General features: G+C 38.1%; 1 protein-coding gene across 2 annotated transcripts; it reads right to left on the bottom strand.

The window, feature by feature from the left end:
- Positions 1-214: 214 nt before the first annotated feature.
- LACTB (lactamase beta) lies at positions 215-18,753 on the bottom strand. 2 transcript variants are annotated; one of them, XM_045540691.1, is made up of 6 exons: positions 18,335-18,753; positions 17,843-17,909; positions 15,319-15,509; positions 14,676-15,012; positions 13,017-13,182; positions 215-987 (listed from the first exon to the last, which is right to left on the bottom strand). In XM_045540691.1, exons 1-6 carry the CDS (start codon positions 18,686-18,688, stop codon positions 462-464), a joined length of 1,641 nt encoding a protein of 546 aa, XP_045396647.1. In that variant the 5' UTR covers positions 18,689-18,753; the 3' UTR covers positions 215-461. The 2 variants fall into 2 exon arrangements, with proteins under 2 accessions (XP_045396647.1, XP_045396655.1); XM_045540699.1 differs by lacking the exon at positions 215-987 and having other exon boundaries at positions 12,753-13,178; positions 18,335-18,738.
- Between the last annotated feature and the right edge of the window lie 822 nt (positions 18,754-19,575).

The raw sequence follows: 19,575 nt of genomic DNA, 5'->3' as shown, positions 1-19,575 counted from the left end.
TAGAGACTGCGCCAGACCCACCCAGCTATATTACTCCTGAATTCCTGAGCCTCAGAAACCGTGAGATGATAAATGTTTGTTCTTTTAAGATACAATAGATAACTAACATACCATTTCTCATAGTCTTGATTCTGCTGTCATATTAAAAGGATAATATCTGGAGGCTCCTGTTGAATGAGATTTTCTCTATATTACACATTCAGAAACTACATATTTTTATCAGAATATTTTATTTCAAGAGTTAACACTTTTTGCAAAAAGTAAAAACAACATGGATACTTCCCTGAGTATAAAGAATTAATTCTACAATAAAAGATAGTTATAAAATTAAGCAATTAGAGGTACATAATTCTCTGCATTCAATTATCCCCTATTACAAATTTGTTCTTAAAAATCTCATGTATTTTGGAACTTCAATGTTTCAAAAAGCCAAAATAGCTCATTTTGCACCTGTGTTGTTATCAGTCTGATCTGTCTTTATCAAATTCAAGGGCAATTTTTAAAGCAGTGCTATTGAGACCAACAGATTGCATATTACATATGATAGAAACAATTACTCCTCTTGGAGGAACCTTGTTATTTACAGCCTCTGTATCCAGTTCTTCAGGAAGAACCAGCAGGACACTACTGGCACCCACTGCACCTCCGGTATGTGAGACATAATGCCGTTGCTTCCTACAAGAACCATATGTTTGCTTCTTTTCCACAACACCCCATGCCATTGCATATTTACCCTCTTTATCCCAAGACATCTCTGTGTTAGGGACTGGTGTCCAAATCATAACCATGGTTTCTGGTTTGAGGTATCCAGGTAAAAGATTTTCATTTGAGTCCTTAAACAGCCCAACTTGGTAACCATACAGCATTGCATTCCCAAATTTCAGAAGGTCACCCACTGTAGACAGAAATCCACCACCAGCCCATTTATAGGAGTTATCCACGTAAGGTGTGTTGACAAGACGTCTCTTTTTATTGTAAACATAAAATCTAAAATGAAATAAGAATGGGAATTAAAATTTTCATAGTCCTTTTTGACTTTACACACGATGATAGGAAATTGTGTGTATGAGACAGATTGTATTTCAATGTAGTGATCATATATTCTCAGAAACTATATACTAAAGACTAATTTTCAGTATAATTCAGATCCTAATGACACACAGATAACTGAGTAAGGTACCTTGCACCTGCTGAGTATATTAAACTTTTAATATTGGCAAAAATGCATTAATATTACACATGATATATTTGCCCTATGTGTATGGAGAAACACCTATCATTTCATAGATATGCCTAGTCTTTGGGCTTAATGTTGAAACATGTGCCACAAGTGAATTTTATAACCCAAAGTGTGCACACTGGGATGTTTAGGAATGAAGTTAATATTTATAAGAAGATTAAATTTCTTTTTTTTTTTTTTTTTTTTTTTTTTTTTGAGACAGAGTGTCACTTTGTTGCCCGGGCTAGAGTGAGTGCCGTGGCATCAGCCTAGCTCACAGCAACCTCAGACTCCTGGGCTTAAGCGATCCTACTGCCTCTTTTTTTTTTTTTTGAGACAGAGTGTCATTTTGTTGCCCGGGCTAGAGCGAGTGCCGTGGCATCAGCCTAGCTCACAGCAACCTCAGACTCCTGGGCTTAAGCGATCCTACTGCCTCAGCCTCCCTAGTAGCTGGGACTACAGGCATGAGCCACCATGCCCGGCTAATTTTTTTTTTTTTTTGTATATATATTTTTTAGTTGGCCAGATAATTTCTTTCTATTTTTAGTAGAGACGGGGTCTCACTCTTGCTCAGGCTGGTCTCGAACTCCTGACCTCGAGCGATCCACCCGCCTCGGCCTCCCAGAGCTAGGATTACAGGCGTGAGCCACCGCGCCCGGCCAAAGATTAAATTTCTTAGATAACAATACCATATAAGTATCATGTATAATGATGTGATGTAGTATTTTCTTGGTGTAGAGAAAGAGGGTGAAGTTAGCAAACCTCAGTTTGAATACCAAATCTCACTCTTACTAGCTATGCTTATTTTATTTGATTAAAAAACACACACAGGCCGGACGCAGTGGCTCACGCCTGTAATCCTAGCCCTCTGGGAGGCCGAGGCAGGTGGATCACTCGAGGTCAGGAGTTCGAGACCAGCCTGAGCGAGACCCCGTCTCTACTAAAAATAGAAATTAATTATCTGGACAACTAAAAATATATATAGAAAAAGTTAGCCGGGCATGGTGGCGCATGCCTGTAGTCCCAGCTACTCGGGAGGCTGAGGCAGTAGGATCGCTTAAGCCCGGGAGTTTGAGGTTGCTGTGAGCTAGGCTGACACCACGGCACTCACTCTAGCCCGGGCAACAAAGTGAGAGTCTGTCTCAAAAAAAAAAACCAAAACACACAGAGGCTTGGTGGCTCATGCCTATAATCCCAGCACTTTTGGAGGCTGAGGCAGGAGGACTGTTTGAGCCCAGGAGCTTGAAGCTGCAGTGAACTGTGATGATGCCACTGTACTGCAACCTGGGTGATAGAGCAAGATACCCCCTCAAAATAAATAAATAATAAATAAACAAACATAAATAGTTTTTACCATGTTCCAGGCACCAACTATGTAAATATGAAATAATTTATTCTTATAACAATGTTAGGAGGTAGGCACTATTATAAACCCCTATTTTACAGATGAGGAAACTGAGGCACAGAGTATAAACAACTTGTCCAAGGAAACACAGCTTGTAAGTGGCAGAGTTGGATTTAAACCCAGGTAATCTGGCATCCCTATTCTATACTGCCTCTCTGCTTCAGCATCCAAATTTGTAAAATGGGATAAAAATGCTTACTTTGCAGAGTTAGGAATATACATATAAAGCACTTTTCATATTTCTGGAGGTACTTAAATGATAATTACAATATTATTTGTTCATGCATTCAACAATTATTGATGGAGCACTTAGTATGTGCCAGGTACTATTTTGTTTATTTTTATTTTTAGAGATAGAGTCTTGCTCTGTCACCCAGGCTGGAGTGCCATGGCATGATCATAGCTCACTGCAACTTCAAACTCCTGGACTCAAGCGATCCTCCCACTTCAGCCTCCTGAGTTGCTGGGACAACAGGTGGGCACCACCATGCCCAGCTAATTTTTAAATTTTTTATGGAGATGGGGGTCTTGATATGTTGCCCAGGCTGGGCCAGGTACTGTTTTGATGCTAGGATAAAGTGTTTTTAAAAAAGAGAGAGAGAGAGACAAAGTGCCTTACCGCATGAGGTTTCTATTTTAATCTGAAGAGTTAATGAAATTAAATCACAAAATAATTAAACAACAAGTGAAACTTAACTCATGAGGAGTCTTTCTCTCAAGATTCATAATAAAGTGGTGCTCTTAGTTTTCAGTTTGCTGACTGCCTCACCTATAATGGTCATTTACCTTGGCTATTCATAAGCACTGTCACGCCTGAATCTCACCATCACATTAAACTGTTTTCTCTAGAAATCTCAGGCTCAGAAATTTCTTCCTATGACAATGACTTCTAATCTTTCTAGCACTCCAACTGAACCTGCTCTCTGCCCTCCCTGTCATCTCCATCTATTTTCCTTGCTTCTTCCCTATTTTCTCGGGTCTTTTAGTTCCCACTGATTTTATCTGCTCTTTCTCTTCTAGCCTGAACTGTACACCATCAGCCATCTCAACTGTTTCAGCTGCGGTCTCCTCACTCTTTGGGTTCCTCACTCTTCTGACCTCACACTACACCAATCCACCAACCCTGAACAAACCTAGGTACTTTTTCCTGGGTTCTTTATCTGTAGAAATCCATATAACAAAGAGTGTAAGTGAATGACATCACTTCATACTCTCGCTGTGAGTCTTTACTGCTGTTATTTTATTCTTCTGGTTATTCCTGGGACATTCTTCATAATAGCTACTCCCAACCCCTTTCCCCTCTCAATCCTCTACCTCAGTTAGGCCCAGGGAGCAGATAATCATATCCTTTGTTTCACTGAGAAGACTGAGGCCATCCAAAGTGAGCTATAAATTCACATCTTTATCTCAAAATGTATTTACATCATCATGCACTTTCTTTTCTCCACTTACGAAATTTTCCTATTTTAACAAATCATTCCACTACTTGCATCTTTGATTGCCTTGTTTTCCTTCTAAAACCTTGCTCTACCAGCTATAATTCCTAGATTATTTTCTCTCTTAAAGTCCATTCTCCACTCAGAAGCCAGAGATTACGTCTCCCCATTCTCCCATCCATTTGAAACCCTCCAATGGTTACCACTGCAAGGGGAATAAAAGTCACAGTTCTTACTAAGGCCTATAGCATAATCGGTACCGGGTCCTCACCGAAGTAGTGTCAACTCCCTAAGGGAATTTTTTGGAGGCTTTTTTAGTTATCACAATTATTAGAGGGCTGTTACTGACATTTAGCGGATATGGGCCCAAGGGTCCTAAATGTCTAAACGTCTTGTGATGTATGGCAAAGTCCCACACAATGATGCATTCTCCCATATCCTGCAAGACCTTTAACTATTCTAACAGATATTCATGTATGAAAAAAATCTGTTTATAAATAGCTGAGCTAGAACCCTCTCTGTATTATAAAGACAAACTTTTTTTGCACATTTTTACTCTACCATGAATTTTTCTTCAAACGTAACCACTGTGAAAATAAAAGAAAGACTGCACTTTATTTTGCTCAAAACTTTACCCAGAGTTGGCCACCAAGGGCATGAGTTGAAACACCAATAAATCCACGTGTATCAGTTTGCATTTACACATTTACAATGCATTTATGTATTAAGTCACATCTGACTTTATGTCTTATAATGTTGTCATAAGTAAACTTAAACATAATGCAATATCTATTATTTATTAAAAAGTACATTCCTTTTTCTTCTTTATACTGAGTGTAGAATATTGAGTGTAGGTTATGTTAGCTGACTTTTATTTCAGGATATTAAAGAAGGCATTATGACATATTTGTTAAATTAAGGGGCAGTGGGTCTACAGCATTGAGACTCTCTGTCCAGTATGATTTAGCTCCTGCTCACATCTTTGATCTCATCACTTACAATACCTTGTTTTTTTCATACCAGACTTATTTCTGTATTTGCAAGAAGGCAAGCCAACTTTCTTTTTTATTTATTTATTTATTTTTATTTTATTTTTTTGAGACAGAGTCTCGCTGTGTTGCCCGGGCTAGAGTGAGTGCTGTGGCGTCAGCCTAGCTCACAGCAACCTCAAACTCCTGGGCTTAAGCGATCCTACTGCCTCAGCCTCCCCAGTAACTGGGACTACAGGCATGTGCCACCATGCCCGGCTAATATTTTCTATATATATTTTTTAGTTGACCAGATAATTTCTTTCTATTTTTAGTAGAGACGGGGTCTCGCTCTTGCTGAGGCTGGTCTTGAACTCCTGACCTCGAGCAATCCACCCACCTCGGCCTCCCAGAGTGCTAGGATTACAGGCGTGAGCCACCGCGCCTGGCCCAAGCTAGCTTTCTTCATCATTCATGTCTCTGCTCAACTGGTATGGCCTAAAATAATGTATTTTAAATAGATTCCCCCATACCCTCTTCCTTTTTCTTTCTATTCCACCACTGTTTTATTTTCTTCATATCAATATCTGAAATTCTTATTTATTTGTTTACATGTTAGTCTGTCTCTTCCCATAGAATGTAAGTTTTGGAAGGGCAAAACCTTACCTTCCTGTTCACTGACGACTTCTCTACCTAAAACAGTATCTGCCGTCCAGTCAGTGCTCATTAAACATGTTAAATAAATGAAAACATTTGTTGGCTAACCATTTAATGAAGACACCTCGCACAGCATTGGAGAGACAAGTAAAACCATACACTATGGCTGCTCTCTAGGGGCTAATGGTATTGTTGGATAATATTTAAATTTCAAAGCACCATATGAATCATCTAGGAATTTTGTTAAAATGCAGATTCTGGCCAGGCATGGTGGCTCATGCCTGTAATCCCAACACTTTGGGAGGCTGAGGCAAGAGGATTGCCTGAGGCCAAGAGTTCAAGACCAGCCTGGGCAACATAGCAAGACCCCATCTCTAGAAAAAGTGAAAACTAAAAAACTAGCGAGGCATGGTGGCATGCACCTATAACCCCAGCTACTGAGGAGGCAGCAGGAGGATTATTTGAGTCCAGGAGTTCAAGGCTGCAGGGAGCTGTGATAACACCATTGCACTCTAGCCTGGGTGACAGAGCAAGATTCTGTCTCTTAAAAAAAAAAAATGCAGATTCTGCTTTAGCAGGTCTAGGGAGGGGCCCAAAATTCTGCTCCCAGGTGATGTCCTGGACTACACTTTGAGTAACAGGCTGTAGAATTACCAACAAGATGGATGTGAGCAATCCTGAGCACCAGTGAGAGTGAGCATTGCTGAAATGGCAGCTCAGACTGGGGAGCAAAGTAGCTTAGTCTGGCTGAAGCAGAGAGCTTGAGAGGGTAAGTGGAAAGAAGTAATGCTGGAGGAGTAGACATGGGACAGAAGACAGATCACAAAAGACCTTCTCTGCCATGCTAAGAACTTTGACTCTTTCACCTTAGTTTTACAAAATGTTTAAATTTCCTCTAAGGAGAAAAAAAATATCCTTGCTACATACAGCTTCCAGCTACCAGTCTTTTCATTTACTGCTGAACGACATGAAATAGTTCATACCTGCTGTTTCCATGTACTCAGTCTCTCCATTCATTCTTCAACCCCTTAAAATCTGGCTTGTGTTCCCCATCACTACTAAGCAGCCCTCTTGTGGGTTACCAAGGATCTTCTAATTTCCTGTTTATAGTCCCCCACGGATTTATCCCCTGTAGCACTGTTAACCAGTACTTCTTGGCTCTCCTCTCAGGCCATTCTTCTCTTTGAGCTCTCTCTTCTACTTCTCAATCCTGTGATTCCCTGTACCGCTCCAACATTAAGTGGTTCCAGTTATACCAGCTCTTCTCTTCTACAGAGATAACTACAAATCTGCATCTGTACCACAACCCCTGCTCCATATTTATAATCGGATTTTCTGCTAACATTAGTAATTCTCAAATTTGGTTTGGGAGAAGGACAGAAATGATGTTTATCAGAACAACTTGTGGGCCTCCTCCCTTCCAAATTCATAATTTTGGAGGGGCTATGAGCACATATGGTTTGAAAAATAACTCCTTTTTCAAGATTCTTGCAGTCCCCTAAAAGCCCAAGACAAAATATTGAGTGATGTAAGGTTGGCAGTTAGGAAAGGGGTGGCCACAGGTATATAGTCTGAAAATTTAAAAAAAAAGGGTGGGCTCAGTGGCTCACACCTGTAATCCCAGCACTCTGGGAGACTGAAGCAGGAAGATCACTTGAGTTCAGGAGTTTGAGAACAGCCTGAGCAAGAGCGAGATCCAGTCTCTACTAAAAATAGAAAAATTAGCCAGGTACAGTAGTGTGAGCCTTTGGTCCCAGCTACTCTGGAGACTGAGGCAGAAGGATCACTTGAGCCCAGGAGCTGGAGGTTGCAGTGAGCTATAATGACATCACTGCACTCTAGCCCAGTGATAAGAGTGAGATTTTGCCTCAAAAAAAGAAAAAAAAAAAAAAAGGCCAGGCACAGTGCTTCACGCTGGTAATTCCAACACTTTGGGAGGCCAAGCCAGGAGGATTGCTTGAGGCCAGTGGTTGCCTGGGCAACATAGGAAGACCCCATCCCTACTAAAAAAAAAATTAGTTAGTGGCAGGCGTCTATAGTCCTACTTATTCAGGAAGCTGAGGTGGGAGGATTGCTTGAGCCCAGGAGTTTGAAGCTGCAGTGAGCTATGTTATGATTGCACCATGGCACTCCAGCCTGGGAAAGAGAGCAAGAACATTTTTTTTTTCTAAAGTCTACAGGGGATCTTAATATGCTCTTTTGAGAATCAAATTCTAGATTTTAATTTCTTGGTTCCTTTTCACAGCAGACAAATTAGTAGCTTTTCATGAAAATAATTTTGTTCAGCAGAATGATAAACTTTACTATTTCAAATACTTAAGAAATTTCTGCATAAAAGAATGGAATATCGCCGGGCGCGGTGGCTCACGCCTGTAATCCTAGCACTCTGGGAGGCCAAGGCGGGTGGATCATTTGAGCTCAGAGTTCGAGACCAGCCTGAGCAAGAGCGAGACCCCCGTCTCTACTAAAAATAGAAAGAAATTAGTTGAACAACTAAAAATATATAGAAAAAATTAGCCGGGCATGATGGCACATGCCTGTAATCCCAGCTACTCGGGCGGCTGAGGCAGAAGGATAGCTTGAGCCTAGGAGTTTGAGGTTGCTGTGAGCTAGGCTGACGCCATGGCACTCTAGCCTGGGCAACAGAGTGAGACTCTGTCTCAAAAAAAAAAAAAAAAAAAAAAGAATGGAATATAGACACAAGTTCTTGACTAAGTTACTGGGACATCTTTTTAACTAAATAACTGAAAGAATGATGCCAGATGACAAACCCCTGGGCCTCGCAGCCACCCCACCTCCCCACCCCCATCCATGGAAAGATTGTCTTCCATGAAGCCAGCCCCTGGTGTCAAAAAGGTTGGAGACTGCTGATCTAAAGGCATAAAAAGGAGCTTGATAAGGAACAATTCTTTATTATGGAAGACATTCTAGAAAATAAATAGAAGGTAAAGGCCATATCTATAGTGTCATAATACAGGAAACTTCAGGAAACATTCATTTCATTTGGTTTTGGTCCCATTCAATTATAAAATTAGAGATTTTTGTTGCCAACATTGTGCCAAACACATGGAAAATGTGACCAAGGTCTAGTAATAAGTTAAGGCATTGACTAAGGATTTCCCCCAATCAACAAACTGAGTGTCTTTCAGTGGCAAGCACATTCAGGCCACTCCCCTGTGGGTGTTAGCTTAAAGAGTCACAGAGTTTATTTCCTATACAGAATTAATATAGTTATTTGCCTATACAGAATAAATCATTCCTATTCTTCCATTTAAGAAAACCCTGATTTTATTCAGGACAACCATGTACCTAGCTAAAAACTAAAATTCCCTTGCCTCCCTTACAGTTACGTGTGTCCTTGCGGCTAAAATTCTAACCAAAGAAATTTAAGTAGTATTATGAGGTAGGATTCTGGGGAAATACTTTAAACAAGTGACAGACACAGGATGGCACTATTTTAAACACACACATACACGCACTGAGAAATGATAAAGAAGATAAATATTTACTCTTGGGAATACAATAACTCTAAAAAGGCTTAGTCAAGATATTATAAACAGATTTATGATTACACTCAAGACATCAATATACTAAAAGACAAAGCTGGAAACATTTTATTTACCGTAAAATGGTACCATAAAGCAATTGAATAGAAACATATGCATTTATTAAGTTTTGCTTTAAGGTTTTTTTGTACATATCCTTGAAAAGATTCCTTTTACTCCCTGAATTCCCCTCAAAAGCTAGTGCCTTTAAACTCCTTTAAACTAATTATTAACAAAAAAGAATCAGAGTTGAGTTTTAGAGGCCCAAATAGATACTGTATCAAATAAAATGAAGACAAACAAAATGGACAGAATATTTTCCTAGGTAACAATATTTCCTTCTTCTTTTAGTGCCCTGTTTTATTTCAGCAGCCCATTTAATCTAATTGAAATGAATCAACTACCCCTTTAGAACCATTGGGTACTACTAAAAATCTAAAACACAAAAAACAGCAAAAAAAATCACCAAAACCCAAATCCCAGAGCTGATAGGGACCCTTAACACTAGAAATGGAAATCCACTATCTTTTTTCAAAGAATGGGAAATAAAATGAAATTAACTCACCCTCATATGCCATATTTTGATTTTGGTGCAAGTCACAAATTAGTCACTCAACAAGAAAACAGCAAATGATAGCTAATCTGCAGTCTGTACATTTATAGAGCCTTAATTTCCAGTTTCGAAAAGAGGCTCAATGAGTACACATGATGTACTTCTTTCCCTTACACGTAGATCTAGACATTCATTTTCAAATGCGTAGATCTAAATCAAAATATGATCAGGCATCTATGCCATCTTTACTAGAGAATCTTTTACTAGAGAACCTCTGGTATTTGTCATTTTTTCTTATGCTTTCCAGCACAACATAATGTTAAACCTAAAAATAATAAACAAAGATCTGAAGTGGTTTAGAACCACATGCCATTTAAAAAATTAACCTAATTTCTTTTGGGTCCCCAAAATCTCTGTTAGGCCATAGACTTATTTGCAATGCATATTTAACCCTTTTAAATAAGCTGGTAAATTTAAAATGATAATTTAACTAAATACAACAGAAGACTGAATAAAACTAATGTGGGGATAGGAACATAAAGCTAAAAAAACCTGCCCCCCCCAAGCCACCATTTCATCAATTTCTTTAGAAAGACAAGCTTATAAACTCCTGACACATTTCCCAACATTTGACATAACTGCCCTTTCATAAGTATTCTCTTTTGTTCTTTCTGAATTAGTTTTTTTTTGAAAAGTTGCCAAGAATTTGTTTTTCAAATACTTTTTCCTCTAATAATGAAACGCGAGATTGCTTTATAAGGTAAAATAACTCTTTCATTTTCTGGAGTCTCAAAATTTTCTCTATAAAATAAGCTCAAATTTTAGAAATCTAATGAAATAATTAAAAAATTTGAATACTTCCATGTATGCTTTTGAAGTAGCCCAGTTCAAAGAATCCTTATGTATTTGGTTTACAATATTTTAATCCTGTCTCATCTCAACTGAACATTGACATTTTTTAGCACTTTCACATAGTTGTGCTTGAATTATTTTAGATTATATAAATCAATAGCTAAAACTCTAATCATAGAAAATCCCTCCACAACACAAAGCATAAACTAAATTTAAAATTTTTTAAAGGCTAAAAAGCTGACTAAACTCTCTTCTATTATAGTGGTAAATGAGTCAAATATGAAATTATGTAAAATCATAGCATTTTTCTCTCCTAAGGATAAAAAAATGCAGTTAATTTATCAAAGTGTTCTGAAGCCTCTCCATAAATTATATTAAAATCTCCTTAAGCAATTTGCTTAGGATTTTGTTTGAATACCCAATACAAATGTATATAAGTAACTTTAACTTGACATTTTAAATTTAAAAGTTGTAAAAGATAACTGAGAGAAACTATGGCTTAAATGTTTTAAATCTTAATCCTTATAATTTAAAAGTGCCTAACTATAAAATAGTCCTTTAAACTCAGATATTTTTTAAATGTTCAATTAGTTTAGTTAAATAGCACTTAGTATTTTTATAATATACCAAAAATCTTAATTACCCTTACTAATAGGTCTACATAATCTAAATCAGAAGAGCATTTTGATATTCACTATTAACACACAAAATCAAACATAAAATTATTTTATTAAAAATATATACATATAGGTAAGCAACCTAATAACAAATTGTTTTATTTTAATATCTATCTATGCCTAATTTTTATTTTTAAGAGAAGGGGACTTACTCTGTTGCTAAGAGCTGGAGTGTTGGAGTGCCATGGCACGATCATAGCTCACTGCAGCCTTGAAATCCTGGGCTCAAGCAATTCTCCTGCCTCAGATTCCAGAGCAGCTAGGACTACAGGGATGCGCCACCAAGCCCAGATAATTTTAAAAATTTTATGTAGGGATGGGGTCTCAGTATGTTGCCCAGGCTAGTCTCAAACTCCTGGCCTCAAGCAATCCTCCCACCTTGGCCTCCCAGAGTGCTCTGTACCCCATCTGCTTAATATTTTAAAAGCATGATATTAAATAATGATAGTGACAGATTATAACTCATTAACTAAAATAAGAATCTATGAGTGCATACTGGTATGAATAAATGCATAAATAAATAAAGGAGAAGAAAAAGCACTTTCTTATAATAGAATGCCAACTAACAAATATAGAATGAAGTGTGGAACTAGAAAATCATCATTTGGCAACTATCACTGTAATAACTGATTCAGTCATGAATCATCAATGGATGCTAAAAGTAGTAGAAAGTTTGACGAGAAAGAGGATTTTTACATTGTCTCAAAGTATCTCCCCAAAATATAGTTGTTAATAAAAAGAGAAAAACAGTAACAGGAAAAACCTGACAGGCATGATCAAAAAGAGAATAAAATACTATCACCAATAATAGGACAAACTGACATCATGTGACTTCTGAGAGATATGACAACTAAATGCAATGTGGGATCCTGGGATCAGAAAAAATTTTTTCTTTTCTTCTGCTATACAAGGACGTTATTGGAACAACTGACAAAATTTGAATAAGGTCTATAGATTTGATAAATGCATTGCATTGTTAATTTCCTGAATGTCCTTGTTTTTAGAAAATAAAAATTTAAGTACTATGGGTAAAGGGGTACCATGTCTACAATTTATTTATAAATGGTTCAGAAGAAAATAACATACACATAGATAATGCAAATGTAATAAAATAACATTAGGGAAATCGAGGTTAAGAGTACATGTGAATTCTTAGTATTATTCCGTAACTTTTCTGTAAGTATGAAATTCTTTCTTTTTTAAAAAAAAATTAAAAAAATTTTTTTCTTTTGAGACAGGATTTTGTTATGTTGCCCAGGCTGGTCTTCAATTCCTGGCCTCAAGTGATCCTCCTACCTCAGCCTCCCAAGTAGCTGGGATTTCAGGCATAAGCCACCTCACCCAGCTAAATATTAAATAAATATTAAAACAATTAAAAGACAATAAAACATAAACAAAACATTAGCTAAAACATAAGAAAATGAATGATTAAAGAGCAAATTACAGATGCTCATGATGGGTGCAAGTTTGGTTTAATTATTCTCGTGCTTGAATTATTATTGCTGTCTTTCATTGAAGGTCTTGAGGAACTTTACAAACATGTTTTATTTCCTTCAATTTAGAGATAAAAAAATAAACATGTAGGAAAGCTCTCTTAATGTGGCAAGTTGATTTTGGAATGGAGACAAGGAAAAATTGACTTTTAATTGAAAACACAGAGTTAAGATGAGATACAGCTGCACACACCAAAAGGTATTTGTTTACCTTGCTCTATTGTAAATCACTGGCTCATTTTCTTCCTGTACAGTTGTCAGCATATCCAAGTCATGGAATATTTTCTGCATATAGTCCAAATATTTATATCCTGAAGCTCTTTCTACTATGGCTGCCAGTAAGGTATAGCCAAAAGTTGAATACAAAAACTGACTACCTTGAGACATCATTGCAAGGGGAAAAAAAAAGAAAATGCTTGATTATTATTCAAAAATATGTAAAGTATTTTTCCCACTGAAAATTGCCATATCTTTAAAACTGCAATATTTTACTTCAGCATTTAGAAAAAGATTATGGATGATATATCAACAAATTTAGTTAACTTTACAAAGGCCCAGCTTATTCCACATCCTTAACACAAGAATAAAATGATGATTAGTATACCTAAAATTTCACATGACTCTGCCCCTTTCTCTGATAATGAAATAAGCAAATAAATCCTAACTCAAAACAAAATAAAATAAAAATCCTTCAAACTGACAACAAAACAGGAAGGGGAAGAAATCCAAATTTGGGTAGAAGTTTTCTATATACTTTCTACCCATTGTTTAAGGCATAAATAGGTGCACAGTTCTTATTTTAATAAAATATATGTAGACCTAAAAAACCCTTGTTTAAAATACATATTTAAATATGAATACATATTTCTATATATTGTTTCAAATATATCTCTATCATTTTAGATTCTGAAAACTTAAAATTATATGATCTGTACTAAAAATGGATAAGAACTTTATTTATTTATTTATTTATTATGAAGGGGGGAGTGAGGAGGGGAGTTCAGTTTCCTTTTCTTTTTTTTTTTCAGACGGAGTCTTACTCTGTTGCCCCAGGTAGAGTGCAGTGGCGTCACTGTAGCTCACTGCAACCTCAAACTCCTGGGCTCAAGCAATCCTCCTGCTTCAGCCTCCTGAGTAGCTGAGACTACAGGTGCATGCCATGATGCCCAGCTAATTTTTCTATTTTTAGTAGAGATGAGATCTCACTCTTGCTCAGGCTGATCTTGAACTCCTGAACTCAAACAATCCGCCCATCTCAAGAACTTTATTTTTTAAAACAAAATGTATAATTATATTCTTTGCTCCTATTAGTTACATCTATATATCTATTCAGAGTAAAAACAATTCTTAAAATGAAAATGGAATAACAATACATACACCTATGGTAAATTTAAAGCACTTAAAGTGGTTTCAATATGCACAATATTCAAATATACAAAAATGAAGATAATTATTTTCATAGATCAGCTTTGGGGGAAATAAAGTTGATGATTACTCATTTCTTTAAGAAATGAAGATACAAAATAAGTTGAGCAATTTAAATTCTAACTAAATTCTAAAAATATTGGCACTACTTTATCATGTCCACTTTGGTCAAAGTTTTATTTGGAGAAGTATTATTCTAACATTTCTCCATAATTTTCCATGCATATCTTGATAGTGAGAATCCTTTAAATGACAGGGTAGCCTACAACGAGGCTAAGTTTAAACAACTATCTCCCTGGATGCTAGGCTTTGTTAGGAACTACAGACAAAAGGGCAAGCACTGCACTGGGTCACACCACAATCATCAACCTCACTGAATGTGCTGCAAGATGGTATCATTTTGTATTTCCTGAAAATTAACAAAAGAGAAGGAATTAACACTCACCAGGTTTAAAGAACAAAGGATCATTTTTAAATAATCGTAGGGATTCAATTGAATTTTCAAATTTTTCTTTCAAGTATAATTCGCCTTGTTCAAAATCATTTTTTTTCTTGCCAGGTTTTGAGTTCCGGCATTTGGCTTCATTATCCTGCTCTGTCTTAGCTTTAGCAAAGTCATTCTTTTCGTTACTTTTGCCTTCTTTTTCTTGGTCAGATGCCACCATCCCTTTCATCATCTTCAAGGCTTTATAAGCTTTCTCTTCTTTCACCTTTTTCATGTCCTTTTCATAATGACGAATTCCACTTAAATGGGAAATGAGTAATCTTGTTGTGACAGAAACCTAATTGTAAAAACATGAAAATTCAATTTTAATATTAAACTGTATAATAAAAAGTTAGTAGCTCTGGAATAATGCCTCAGTAATATTTTCCATTTTGGACTGCTGCTGGGAAAATGTCATGTACAAATTCTTAGTCTCAAATTTCAGAAAAATACCTATCTAATTATCATTTGGACTAAAAAAAACTCTAAATCTGTTAATTACAACTAAAAACAAACCAAAGAATCCTATGAAACATTTTAAATATAAATTCCAGCATAAACCATTTAACATGCCATTAGGAAAACAAGGTGTGAGTTTCACTACCTTTTCACCTTCATATTCCTTTTCCGGGAATTCAGGAACATAATGTTGTACTGGAATATCAAGATCCAGTTTCCCTGCCTCCCATAGTTTGGCAAGAGCAACCATGGTGAGGCTTTTGCTGATGCTGGCAATTCTCATAACTGTCTCTGGCTTACAAGGTACGCGGTTCTCAACATCAGCATAACCTAAACCTTTGGGGAAGAAAAAAAAGCGAAACATCACTATTAATGGGCTTCATGGTCAAACAGTCTTCAAAAACTGAAATAATATTATCGTAAAACATCCTGTGCATTTATGTTCCACTTTTATAAGTTACTTAAAACTGGATATGTAAGGAATGAGAGTCTTAGCAACAATGATACCAGTAAGCCTAGCAATTTAACCTTATTACTAAAATAAAATTGTATCCTGTGTGCAATAGTAATTTTCCATTTGATTCAGATACTAATTTTTCTTAGCTTATCTAAACAATTTAATTATTCCACATTTTAAATAAATTACTCTACATTCTTAAAGAAAACATCATGTCCTTCAGATTATATTTATCCTTGATTTTTGAGTGAGTTTCCACTGAATTCCTTAAATAGCCACCCTATAAAAATAAATGTGAAAAGATGTCCTGCAAACTCTATGTAGCTAATTATCAATTTAATTTGGCTGGCAAACCAGAAGGAAAACTATGTTCTACTAATTTAATGTTCCTTCTAGAAAAAATTTTAAGTTTGCTTTCCATCTTCTACACAGGCTAACAGTATGGAACTCTAACTAAGAAATATAAAGAACTAAGGCCAGGTGTGGTGGCTCACACCTGTAATCCCAGCACTTTGGGAGGCCGAGGCAGGAAGATAGCTTGAGGCCAAGAGTTTGAGATCAGCCTGAGCAACATATTGAGACCCCATCTCTACAAAAAAATAGAAAAATTAGCTGGGTGTGGGGGTATGCACCTGTAGTCCCAGCTACTTGGGAGGCTAAGGCAAGAGGATCACTTGAATCCAGGAGTTTGAGGTTGCAGTGAGCTATGATGATGCCACTGCATTCTAGCCCAGGCAACAGACCAAGACCCTGTCTCATAAGAATAAAAAATTTATATACATATATATATAATTTATATGTATATATAATTTTTTTCATATGTATAAATTCTTTGTATGTATAAAAATTCTTTCTGTATATATAAAGAACTGAGATCTGAAAAGGAGCACAATGACTGTTTTTAACTGTAAATGTATACTGTGCTGAAAAGTATTTTCACAAAAATAAAGCCCTCACCCATTAAATCATAAATTTATATAATTTTTGATTATAAGAGTTTCATAAATTAGGTATATTGACTAGATTATACTTATACTTTGAGGAAGAATTATTTTTCTTTAAATTCAAAACCCTACTGCTCTCATCAACTTCTCCTTAAAGTTTTACTTTCTTTAAATGATGTCTGAAACATAAGTTCCTAAAAGTAGGATTACTAAAAGCCTGGGATGACCAATTAGACCAATTTGTGTGCAATTTGTACAATGAATAAGTTATAAAATAATACTTTGATAAAGTATCATAAAATGAATAGAAATCTCTTTCCCAAAGCTTCTAGCCATGTGTTTGAAAAAATAGTTGACACTTCTGCTTAGTAAAAACAGTAACAGACTGTAAACTCATTAAGGACAAGGAATAGTGAATATCCCCATTACTTAATACAATGTCTTTTACAGAATAGGGGACTTAATAAATTGTTAACTGAATTTTTAAAAAATTAGCTGGGCATGGTGTCGGGGGCCTGTGGTTCCCAGCTACTTGGGAAGGTGAAGTGGGAGGATCACTTGAGTATGAGGCTGCAGTGAACTATGATCACACCACTGCACTCTAACCCAGGCAATAGAGCGAGACCCTGTCTCAAAAAAAAAAAAAAAAGAAAGAAAGAAAGAAAGAAATTCTGGTGTTTTATCTATCCATAAGGGTTCTTTACAAATACGCAGTTAATGGATTGTTACTGTAATCCCCCCTCATCCATATCTGTGGTTTAGTTTGCCTGAATATATTAAATGGAAAAGTCCAGAAATAAAAAAATTCATGTTTTAAATTGTACGCCATTTGGAGTATTGTTGTAATTGTTCTATTTTATTATTAGTTATTGCTAGTAATCTCTTACTGTGCCCAATTTATAAATTAAAATTTATCATAAAAACACACTATACACAGGGCTCATTACTATTATCAATTTCATGCATCTACTGAGCGACTTGGAACCCAAGGATACGCTGTAACAACTTTCAGACCAATAAATCCAGTCCTAAGAGAAAAGTAGGGGTAGAACCAAGCCATCTTTAAGACTCCAATTTATTCGTCACATTTTAAGTCTTGCTGTGATAAAAATCTTATTCTTCCATTAGATATGCTTTCTCTACAATACATATCACTTTATGTAAATGGAATAGCATTTCACGGGATTCACTCCAACCAGTAAAACATCTGTATTTTATTCACCAATTGGCACAAAACAAGCCACTAAATAACACTTTTCTGGGCCCACCTTCTGACCAGACTTCTTTTCCATCTACAGAAACTCCAACCACTATGCCCGGTGCGCCCACCTCATCCTAAGATCGAAGGGGAAAAGAATGGACAGTTCAAAGACAGGCTGAAAAACCCCAGCGCTCTCACTGGGGGCCTTCCCCAGGCCCCGCCCCCTAGATCCAGGCCCGCCCCGCCCCCTCTGCCTGGCCCCGCCCCCTCCGCTCAGGCCTTGTCCTGCTGCTAACGGCGAGGGGTGTGCCCAGTCCGCACACTGAGGGGTAGGGACGGTCCCCAGGCGGGCGGTGACCTCCGCCCCAACTTGGGCAACCCCCAAGAGCTCTGACTACTGCCAGGCGGTAGGGAAACGGGAAGTCTTTCTCGGAAGCCGACCGCCGGCACCCCACGCCCAGGGTGGGGTCCGCTCAGCCCCAGGAGATGACCACGGAGGGGTCCCATTCCGGGGCGAGGGGTCCCGGCCGCCTACGCCCCCCCTTCCCAGTCGCCGCACCTTGATCCTGTGCAGCAGGTCGCGGCTGCTCTCGATGGCTCTGGCGAAACACCTGGAGGCAGGCGGCGCGGGGCTCTGCGGAGACCACGGGGCGAGGGACTGCTCCTGCGGCTCGGCCTGAGGCGACGCCTCGGGGTCGGCGGCAGCGGGAGGCTGCGCGGGGGTCGCGCCCCTCAGCCCTCCCGCCAGCTTCACCCCAAGAGCCAGTCCCAGCCCCAGCCCGAGGCCTCCGACCCAGCCGTGGCCAAGCGGCGGCAGCCCGGCGCGCTGGTGGGCCCTGCGTCGCCCGCAACCCCAGGCCTGGCCCCCGGGGGTCGCAGCCCGGACCGTCACGGCTGACAGGAGCCGGTGCATGGCGTCTCCGGAGAGCCGGCGCCTCGCAACTAGCGCAGGCCAGGCGGGCAGCGGCGCTGGAGGGAGGGGAGGGGCAAGCAGGGGAGGGAAAGGGGCGGGGACCGCGGTCAGACCCTAGCAGCCGACGCCCGACGGCCGGAGCGCCGATCGCATCGAGCCCTTCCTCCTCTCCCCCTTTCTTCTCTTTGCCCTGTCTTTTTCTTGTTTTTTTTTTTTGTTTTGTTTTTTTCTTTCTCCTCTTCCGTTTTTATTTTTTGTCTCCCTCAGATCAAGTGTCACCTCTTTCGAGGAGCCTTCCTGGTTCTCGTCCACACCATCTTGTCCCCACTGTGTGCACACTTTCTTAACGACCCAACGCTTTGTGTCATTGAACTTGTCAGATTCCTTACCAACTGACTTTGAGGAGTCCAGACTTTTAGTTTTGGATCTTCAACTTCTGGAACAGCGCCTGGCACATAGCAGACGCTTAGCAGACGTCTCCTTTTCTGTCAAAACGCTCTTTTCATTCTCTTCCCATCTCCCTTCCTGTCTCATTTCAGCTCCTTCCATGTCCCTAAAGCTCTTTTAAAATCTATTACTTCTGGAATTCTAGCGCTATACCACATCAAACATATGAAGTTATATCCAGACCCTATACTATATTTTTATGCTTTAAAAAGTGTTTTTTTTAAGTTTGCACTTGAAAAATTTTAATCGAAAAGTAATCCGTGTAATTTACAGTAAGCTATGAGTTCTCAGTGTCTGTCAATGATCAGATTCTTGTGTAATAAGAAACCTAATCTCAAATTGCTACAAAATGTAAAACATGTATAAAATTTTAATTTAACATATAATGAAGTTGATATGTTAATTTTGAAGATACCTAATTAAACATGTATCCATTCCAA

The sequence above is a fragment of the Lemur catta genome, chromosome 1, assembly GCF_020740605.2.
Source record: "Lemur catta isolate mLemCat1 chromosome 1, mLemCat1.pri, whole genome shotgun sequence".
NCBI lineage: Eukaryota > Metazoa > Chordata > Mammalia > Primates > Lemuridae > Lemur > Lemur catta.
The sequence above is the reverse complement of the archived record's forward strand: the minus strand, read 5'-3'. Positions and strand labels throughout refer to the sequence as shown.